This window comes from Tasmannia lanceolata, unplaced genomic scaffold, assembly GCF_043159265.1.
Source record: "Tasmannia lanceolata isolate RefF3 unplaced genomic scaffold, GAP_Taslan_0.1 ptg000020l, whole genome shotgun sequence".
Lineage (NCBI taxonomy): Eukaryota > Viridiplantae > Streptophyta > Magnoliopsida > Canellales > Winteraceae > Tasmannia > Tasmannia lanceolata.
In genome coordinates, this window is record NW_027518697.1 from 11,098,702 (window position 1) to 11,109,167 (window position 10,466).

A 10,466-nucleotide genomic window follows, 5' to 3' on the forward strand; every position below is an offset into this window, starting at 1 on the left:
AACGTAAATCGGTTTTGCCCAAAAAATCATTACCATAGGATGATTCTAACCCTCCAATCTAAAGAGGGACTAACTTCTATAGATCGGACGGTTGGGATCATCCTATGGAAATGATTTTTGGGGCATAACCTATTTACATTGTGACCCATCAAATGGACGGTTTGGATCATGCTATAGTGTGGGCTGTATTGTCCATTTTAAAAATTAGGGGGTGAATTCATACACAGAAGGAGAGGAAGGATGGGCCTTAAAAGGAGAGGAGTTCTATATATGCAAGAAAACCCACTTCAATAGAACCCCAGGACACAAAATTGTGTCTTTTGTGCTTGTTGCTCGCAAAATCATGAATTTTGCAATCAGTTGCACAACAATCCTATTTCCAGGTTGAAAAAAAAAAAAAAAAAACCCTTCCAGGGCAAAAAGAAATCGCAGAGAGAGAGAGAGATCCTTCACACCTAAACACCAGGATAATAATATCACTGAGATTTTATAAGATGTGTAGTTGTCTAAACTCCTTTTTTTTTTTTTAAGAAAAAAATAGGGTAGGGCCCAATCCATAGGATAATCAAACCGTCCATTTCTTAGGCCACAATGTAAATAGCTTTTGCCCCAAAAATCATACCCATAAGATGATCCTAACCCTCCGATTTACCTCTATATAGCAGACGGTTAGGATTGTCCTATGGGAATGATTCTTGGGCACAACCAATTTATGTTGTGGCCATGGTTTCAAATTTCGGTTTCAGAATGGGTTTTGGTCCTCATGGCTGTGGTTTCAAATTTTGGTTTCGGAATGGGTTTTGGTCCTCACCGAAACTGAAATTTCAAAATCCCGAAATCAAAATAATGCCTAATTTATCTCCCTTAAATTTCATCACGAAATACCTTCTGCGATGGTCCCTAGCAAATCGCAAATCTCTAATATCACACTATGTTCAAGAAAGATCAAAATTAAGTACTAAAACTCTAGTAACTTGTCACTGTGAACACTATTAATATGTTTCTTAACTTAACCAAGTTTAATGAATCAAAAACCTTTTGGTAAAGAAATCTAGAACCTAACTTAACCAAGTTTAATGAATCAGAAACCTTTTGGTAAAGAAATCTAGAACCTGAAAGGGTATCTGAACGATTGAAGATTCACCAGTTATTTCATGAGGGATCGCTGATAAGGACTCTCTCTGAAGATTGAGGATAAAGATTTAAGAGATTTTATAATTTGGTCCATTGATCACAGCCAAAATCGAGGGAAGCTTTTTAATAATAGATAGATATCGATATTTGATTTAGAAAGTACCATATCCGTTAATATATCTGTTTTTTATTTAAGAGAAGTTATAGTCCTCTATTGAGTCGGCCTCATTAGGATTTTTTTGGAAAGTATCAAACCATAGAAAGAAAAGCAAACGAATCAGTCACTCTTTGGAAAGTATTAAAGTTGCCCACTGTTTACGTTATAAGGGGGAGAATGCATACTGTCGAGGGGGTGAACCAATTATTTTGTTTTAATTTTTAATTGAAGACACCCAGAGTATGAAAATACAGTGCAGAAATCCTAGGGAAATGATAAATGCCCCCCTTTTCATCACTTGGGACACCCTTCTGTTATGTATCAATGACTGCAAAGGGGCTGATGTACTTCACATTTGAAGGAATGAAGTGACCTGATTGCCACGTACAATACAACTATGTGTCCCGAGTGATGAAAAGGAACGCATTTATCATTTCCCAAATTCAAGGAGGCATAAAAAGAAAAATGCATAGGAGAAAAATACGAAAAGAAGATTAGACACGACAGTAAGAAATTGAAAGGACCCAAAAACACCCATAAGTCAATCAAAAGGAACAATTACTAATGGGGGACAAACATTAGGCAAAATTACCAACAGACCCGTGCTTTTCAAACATTATCAACGAGGGACAAAAGAGGTATTGTCAGTAAAAGCTGGACGAAAATGTTTTGACCTTGTGTTTTTCTTCTTCCCTCTTCTTTTACTTTTCCATTATTACCTTTTTGATTTTTTACCCTATTAGTCATCTTCCTCCTTGTTCAGCCACCATTGTTGCTGGCAAATCTTGAAAACTCACTTTTTTGGAAGACAAGTGGTTGTATAAGAAAAAGATGTAATACATGAATGGATGACTACATAATTTTTTATTTACTTAAATCTTTTTTTTATGATACACAAATTGGGATGTAATACATGAAGCACATTTAATGAAAATAACATCCATTTCTTTTGTTATTTCTATCATGAGCAGAATTGTAATGCCATTAGAAGAATTGCTATAGGCAGGGAATTTTGTAGCAGAAGGGGTTTATCAACTCTCTGGAATGGGGTTAGTAACTCTCAAAAGTAGGGTTACCAATTTTTGAATGGGCTTATCAAGTGCTTGAAAATTGGCCGAGGGTTTTCAAGTCTCTAGGATTGGGGTTATCTAGAATAAAAAATGGGGTTACCAATTTCCGAATGGGGTGATCAAGTCCTTGAAAATTGGCCAAAGGTACTAGAGTTTTGGAAGGGGGTTTTCAAGTCTCTGGGATTGGAGTTATCTAGTATAAAAAATGGGGTTACCAATTTTTGAATGGGCTTATCAAGTCCTTGAAAATTAACCGAGGGTACTAGAGTCTTGGAAGGGGGTTTTCAAGTATCTGGAATTGGGGTTATTAAGTATCAAAATGGGGTTACCAAATTTCGAATGGGCTTATCAAGTCCCTGAAAATTGGCCGAGGGTACTAGAGTTTTGGAAGGGGGTTTTCAAGTATTTGGGATTGGGGTTATCTAGTATCAAAATGGGGTTGGGTTATCTAGTATCAAAATGGGGTTACTAATTTACGAATGGGCTTATCAAGTCCCTTAAAATTGCCCAAGGGTAATGGAGTTTTGGAAGGGGGTTTTCAAGTATCTGGGGTTGGGGTTATCCAGTATCAAAATGGGGTTACCAAATTCCGAATGGGCTTGTTAAGTTCCTTATGAACGCGTTTTTACTTCCTGTTTTTTTTCACTCGTTCATTTTCACGTTTTTTTCTTTCTACCGTACAATTCATCTTCCTCATCCTCCATTGAAAGGGAGAAGGAGAAATGCAAAACCCTAAAACAAATGAAAAACAAAACCTAGATATTGAGAGAGAGAGAGATGTGAATGAACTCACGTTTCAAATTTTCGAGTTTTTCCGCCTCCAATGGTGGCTAAATGATGAAGAAGATGATTGGTAAGGTAAAAAAACAAAGTTGAAAATAAAAAAGTAAAAAAAAAAAAGAGGGAAAGAAGAGAGAAGATGGAAAAGTGGAAAAGCAAAACATGTTGCTTAAAAAAGGGCATTTTCGTCCAGCTTTTAATGACAAGACCTCTTTTGTCCCTCTTAGATAATTTCTGAAAAGCATGGGTCCTCTTGATAATTCCACCTAATTTTTGTCCCCCATTGGTAATTGATCCCAATCAAAATATATACGGAACTTATACAGCTACTAAATCAAGAACCAAATAAGTCCTTAATGTGTTACATAAATGGAAAGCGTACTACTAATTCAAATGCTTCCTCAGAAGTCCAGTTAAAAAACAGGAAAACAAATGAAAATTAAAGTCCATAACAAAAGGAAGAGGGGCAAGGTCCCCTATGTGTTATTGTTGGCGTGAATAATGCGTTTCACACAGTGGACAATAAGCATATCTTCGTTTTTTGGGTTTCAAGGCACAAATAATAAAGCAAGGCCGGTCTTGAGCTGCTTCTGTTCAATTTTCTGAAGACATCTGCAGAACAATTGAAAGAACATCAAAGTAAAAGCTTCAGTCTCATGTCCAAGAATCTCTCAGCTCAGGTGGTGTGTGTGTTTGTTGCCCAAGTCTCCATGAACAAAATATAGAGGGGACAGTTCAGCAGTCATTGTCATACATACATATCTGTTTCGCTGTGTCCAACAGTACACCCAATACATACAGAAGCATGGTGTAGATGTGCAGCGTGCGAGAACACTCTAGTGGCAATGTTAACACTCATTTTGAGGTTTAATCAATATCACCTATGACCGAATCAACAAATAACAGTCCATGTGGACTAAGCCAACTAAGTCGCATGCCATGATGGCACCTAATGGACATGTGGGACACTAGAACCTAAAGAGATGGACAGTTACTAAAAATCTTACCAGAACGCGTTCATTTTTAATGAAGACAATCGGTTGAATGGGACTGAATTATCAAGTAACCATTTTGCTTGAACTGATTCAAAGATGTGGCACAATTGTTGCCAATCGTGGGAACTGGGAAGGCATATGATAACCACCTGCTCTATGGAGGATGTGGGAATAAGGGAGCTTTTTGTGGGTAGTTACCAAAAAGTTTCCCTCCAAGAAGAACATGGGGTGATAAGGAACGATTACCCGAGTAAAGCTATAGAAGGAGATGCCTGTCTCCAAGGAAGAGGTCTCAAAACCAAATCCAAACATGTATTAGCATTTTATCTTTACTTTTCAAGCACTTGTACCCTGTACTTTTCGTAGCTGTAGCTATATTCGGATTAAGGAAGTAATGAATTCATCTTCCCAAGTGTGTCCGTCTCTTTAATTCATTGATTCTTCGCACTTACCTATGGTTTGTGTTTGTTTTGTCGTGTAGCTTGAGTCAGACAGTATGTCGACCCTGAGTGGTGCTCATGCTCCATGCGTGTCGACACCCCCTTACGTTTAGCATCATGCGTTGCACCTAAAAAGTCCTTTCCATGCGATGGGTATATCTGCTGCCATTTCCAACCCCTAAGTAGAGATGAAAACAAACTGTCCTCAATACCTCATTGTAGAGCTATTTCAAATATGTTCCGCGACAGATATTACTGTCACTATATCGTATAAGTGGCGATGGTCACACATCTGTCACCACATCCATCGCTAAAATCCTTCCGCAACACCTTATATCATGACGGAATTATAACCTTCATGGAACACATAGCAACGGTAATGTATAAATTGGTGATTGATTGAAGTTGTCGCAGTAGGATATTTCTTGTAGTATGCACTTGAGACTCTTATTATGACCTAAGGTAAACTCTTTAAGAAATTTGGACTGTTAATTAGTTTTTGAAATGGATGGTCATGCGTCAGGTTTTTAAGGTGCTAAAGCTGGGGAGTCTTTTCAAAAGCACATGTTTGCCATTATGGACAGAGAGGGAGACTGTTGGTCTTACTGGCTTACGTTTATAACGGCAGGCAAAACCTTCACTACTAGACTCCTATTAGTGATAGACTTCTAACCATAACCATTATTACTACTCTACTAATAATGGTTTTCCTAGCTAATCAAAGGTCCTAATCATGATACCCATGCAACATCTGTCATGTGGACCAAGCGGAGCTTAGATAAGATAAGGATAGCAAAGTTTCTCATATCTTTTATGTCCTTGGGCTATATTTGTTTAGCAAATTCACACATCCAAAAGAAAAAGCATCCCTTGGTATTTCCCCCAAAATATTCAAGGCTACTAAAGTCCTATACATTGCATGTCTAGGCACTAAAGTTGGATCGAAATTACTTGAAAATTCATTGACACCAAGTACTAATAAAGGCGTGCGCAGCAAAAGTTCTTACACGAGAGTGTGAATAGGAGCGAATTTCTTGTGCTGGAATCCACACCTTTGCAGTTTACACCTCCCTCACGCCAATGGCCCTTACCACCAGAACAGTGCACATCCATTGTGTTTATCACCCACACACCCAACTGCTCAACAGCTTGCAAAAGCTCACCAAATCCACAGAAAGCACAGCTCTTTCAACCCTTAAAAGGACCACTCTCCACTCTTAGTCTACACTACATAGAGCTAGAAAGGCAGCCCATCTTCGCCATTCTTTGTTGCACGAGCTACAACTATGCGGTCCATGTAGAGGGTTGCTTTTATTTAAATGCTCTTGCTCTTTACCCTTTTTGCTTTTGGAGACATTCCATCCCGGTTGTCCTTTCCTTGTAAGGTAGGTTATAAGTAGGAGCTCCTCTTGTAAGGGTGCAATTGTGTTTACGTAGGAAGAAGAATGGGTGAGTGTAGCTTGGTTTATTGGTGTCTGATTTTTTTAGAAGTTGGGTTTTTTAGTTATGTAGTTGTGGATGCTAGGGAAGGGAAGTTGATGAATTATGAGAATGGGTATGGAGGATTTGCAGGTGGTGGTTATGGCAATGGGGGTGGAAATGCCGGTTTTGGTAGCGGGTATGGGGCCGGTTCGGGTGGTGGGTCGGGTTATGTTCCTGGCGGTGGAGGTGGTGGTGGTGAAGGAGGGGGACATGGTGGTGGCTATGGAAGTGGAGGAGGATTAGGTCATGGTGGTAGTGGTTATGGGTCTGGAGGTGGATCTGGCAGTGGGTTTGGTAGTGGTGGTATTGGTAGTGGTGGTGGTGGTGGTGGTGGTGGTAGTGGTGGAGGCAGTGGCTATGGTACTGGGCCTGGCGTAGGCCAAGGTGGTGGCTATGGTTCTGGTGGTGGTAGTGGCGGCGGCAATGGCTATGGCAGTGGTGGGTATGGTTCAGGTAGTGGAGGTGGTGGAGGAGGTGGTGGTGGTGGGTCTGGGTCTGGGTCTGGGTCTGGTGTGGGTGGTAATGGTGGAGGGAGCGGGTATGGGTCGGGCTATGGTAGTGGAGGTGGCATTGGTGCAGGTGGTGGTGGCAGTGGCTCTGGTTACGGTTCAGGAGGCAGTGGTGGCGGAGCTTATGGTCATGAGGGTGGCTCTGGCTCTGGCTCTGGCTCTGGGGAGGGCCATGGAGGGAGTTCATATGTTGCACCAGGCAAGAACCATTAAGGCATACTAAGTAGGATATAAGAATTTGAAATAAGACTCATTTTCCTTCAACATGTAATAAGTATGTGTTTTAGTTTTGTTCTTCCAAGCATGCATCTCATTAGGCATATGTGTTTGCATTTTTTAATATAGAATGGAAGGTTGGGTGCATCTTTGCGAATGTTAGATAAATGGTTGATTGTGTTGTAACTAAGCACCACGTTTAATTGATATTTTCTTTTCAAAAGAAGTAGCAATAATCCTAGAGGAGGCTAAATAATAGCAGTAGAAATAGTAAAAAAAGAAGATAGTAAGGATGATCACGATCATAACAATATTGCATGATCATCCCAAAATGCTACACCAAACTTTTGTTGATGAAAATACCCATCAATTAATTTTGAAATCATGACTCTTTTTTTCTAAAATTGTGTCTTCTTGGCTACCCTAAATTTTTTATTTATTTTTGCCTTGAACATTAGCTTACCCAATGGTGAGCGAGGGTAGGAGAGGGATAGACAGGAGGGACTGAGACTGGAGGGTAAGAAAAGCATAACGAGCACAGAGAGAAAAATACTCCACCCAGAATATCATTGATTTTTTACTTGTGTTTTTTAGCCTCGTCTCACCCTCTATTACTTAGTGCTCTCTCAAGTCTCTCCTTCTCCCACCCATCCTACTCCTCTCTCACCACATGAAGAAACTAATTTATCGTAAAGAAAATTCATTTTTGCAAAATATGGCCATAGGGTATGTCTGTCAACCATGAAACAAATATTCCGTGGGCTATTCATGGGCCTAATTGTGAAAGAGATGGTCAGGAGCATAGTTAGCAAAACAGGATCCGGCAAAAACCAGAACGGGCAAAAAATCGAGTTTAATACGGTATTGGCTAAGAAAAAACGTAGTAAAAAAACGGACACACAGGAAGATGAGTTTAGAATTTTGTCATTTACAAAATATTGTGGGGGTAAAATTGGAAAGTTAGCCAAAAAAATGATTAAAACATTTAAAAAACATTTTAAACTTGTTTAAAATGTTTGCCTAAAAAAATGAAAAGTTTTAAACGGAGTTTTAAACGGCACACCAATAAAACACATTTTTTTTCAAGGCTAACTATGGTCAAGAGGGAGGAAGATAGATTTGAGAGAGCACGAGTGGCGAGAGAACGGAGAGACCATATGAAATTCCGAAAAACCAGTGAAAAAAAACTCTACTTTTTTCTTTTTTCTTTTCAGGAGGAGTTAATGCCCCGCTCACGCTCACTCTCATCAGAAGAAACTCAACTCAACTCAACTAAGCATAAATTTATGATATCCCTATAATAAGTCATAACTATATCATTATACTCTAAATCATGGAAAGGAAAATTTCTTCGCAGCCAAAACATGCCCTAAACTGTTGGGTATATAGCATAACCGTAATTATGTTCTAATATAAGCCCAATAAGATAATGGACCAGTGTAGTGGGCCTACATGGGCTAGAGTCCATTAACCAGTCAATAACCCTAGTGTATCTCTATATATATAGGAGCTGAAAGCAGCAAACTAGGTATTCCAAACTAGATACCTAGGGTGTAACGCTTCAAGCAACCTTGGTTTTGACTCTAACATAAACTACATCAAGAAAATACAAACTTAACCTTTTTGGTTGTCTTGGTATCTTTAAGTTGCAAATGTCACATCCGCCTATCATTGCGTAAGAGAAAACAGGGGTTCGTTTGGATGCCGGAATAAGAAGAATGGAAAGGAAACGGGATGACATGACGTAGTCATCAGGAAAAGGGACAGGAGTGGGTTGGGAAAAAAAATTTATTACTGTTTCTGGCTGCTAGTTGCAGGTGAAACGTGAAGAGGAATAACAATGGGAAATTAGAGATGCAACAGCAAGAAGATCGTTTGAAATATACACCCTTCTTGTTCCAACTAATTAAAAACTAGTGTATACACAAAGTGAAACAATGGATATAAACATTGTTTTAAAATGATGCCATAGAACCTTTTTTGTAGATCACCCACAAGAGAATCTAAGGGTATTCTACAATGAGTCGTGTCACTCCTTCCAGCAAGTACACACAATAATCATTTATTGTTGTTATGTAAAGACGCTCATGCTATCAATCAAAACATAAGAAAAAAAAAGAAAAGAAAAATACCAAATTGATCAATTGAAACATATGAGAAAAGATACAGATAAGGGTAAGATAGGGGTAAGTAGACCACCAAAAATAGAGAAACAAAATCATAAAAAAATTGTAATGGAAGAAATCAGTTGCTTCTTCACTGAAGAGAGAAGGGATATATATTTTACAATAAAAAGCCATTGTCAGACAATAGATAATGATTTAAGGGAACAATTAGCATGAATTGATTACTTGAATAAGGCAAGACATTCTTGCTGATCATGTTGTGTATCCGGTCATTAAAATTTTGCATTAGGAAAAACATGTGAAACCCAATAAAATAAGAAACAATTTAATGGTTTGGAAATGGACATTGCTGAAGCAATAAAAAAGAAAGAATTGCATCAGCTGTTGATGGCAAGAATTGCAGTACTCACTTAATACCTCCTCACCATTTTTAGATAGTCCCTTGGTGTCTGCATACTTATATTGAACCTTCTGATCAAAGTATGCTACAAAACTCCAAAATAAAAATATAATTTTTTTTGGATTTTTTTCCATTTTGTACGAAAAGTGCAACATGTTGTGATATCAAATATCAATGCAACAAAGCATATGCTAGAAACTCAATTCCGGATCATATAAGATATCCAAAGTAACAAACTGAATTAGATAAATATTCCTGCCTAACAAAAATCACTATATAAAGCACAAATTAAAGCAATAAAAGTGTCAGCGGAGAAGAAGATGACGAAGAAGTTTTTACATTTTGCTGCCACTGATCGTCTAACAAAGCCATCTTAGACCTCTCTCTCTCTCTCTCTCTCTCTCTCTCTCTCTCTCTCTCTCTATATATATATATATATATATATATATATATATATATATATATATATATATATATATAGAGAGAGAGAGAGAGAGAGAGAGAGAGAGAGAGCGGTTTCTACACACATGTATAGATAAGTTATCTACACACTAGCTTAAAATACAGTGGGGACCACATTATTAAGGTGATCCAAACCATTCATTTTTAAGGCCCTCTCATAGATAGGGTGTCCACAAAAAATCAGATCCATAGGATCATCCTAACCATTCGAACTGTGGAGGCAAAAAATGGACTAATTTGTGAAGGTTTAAAGACATCCATTTTACCTCCACAAATCGTAGGGTTGGAATGATCCTATGGATCTAATTTTTTGTAGACACCCTATCTATGTGAGGGCCTTTAAAATGGATGGCTTGGATCACCCAAACAATGTGGGCCCCCACTATATTTTAAGCTAGTGTATAGAGAACTCTCTACATATATGTGTAGGAACCATTTTCTCATATATATATATATATATCTCAAAGGTGATTTAATGGGCCACGTAAATGAGGGGTGGAATAGGAAAAGGCAGTTACTATGTGGGAGAGGAAAAGGCAATTTCTACTTGGGAGGGAGACGTGGGAATAGGAAATTAGGAAAATACCAATAGGAAATTAGAGTTGTAACCGAGGCACTATATTTATGGAAATGAGTTAGGGAAATAAATTAGGGATGAAATTCTAGCAATAAATGGAAAGGTTGTATGGGATATG

General features: G+C 38.3%; 1 protein-coding gene across 1 annotated transcript; it reads left to right on the forward strand.

Annotated features, from left to right (window-relative positions):
- Nucleotides 1-6,021: 6,021 nt before the first annotated feature.
- Nucleotides 6,022-6,780, forward strand: LOC143853750 (uncharacterized). Its single transcript, XM_077363486.1, has 2 exons — nt 6,022-6,352; nt 6,437-6,780. Exons 1-2 carry the CDS (start codon nt 6,022-6,024, stop codon nt 6,778-6,780), a joined length of 675 nt encoding a protein of 224 aa, XP_077219601.1.
- Nucleotides 6,781-10,466: the final 3,686 nt, after the last annotated feature.

Bases quoted from the DNA above. Each gene is read 5' to 3' on its own strand.
- LOC143853750 (XM_077363486.1), top strand. From the start codon at position 6,022: ATGGGTGAGTGTAGCTTGGTTTATTGGTGTCTGATTTTTTTAGAAGTT. The intron at 6,353-6,436 runs GTAGTGGTGGTA...GGCCTGGCGTAG, and splicing joins TGGATCTGGCAGTGGGTTTG to GCCAAGGTGGTGGCTATGGT.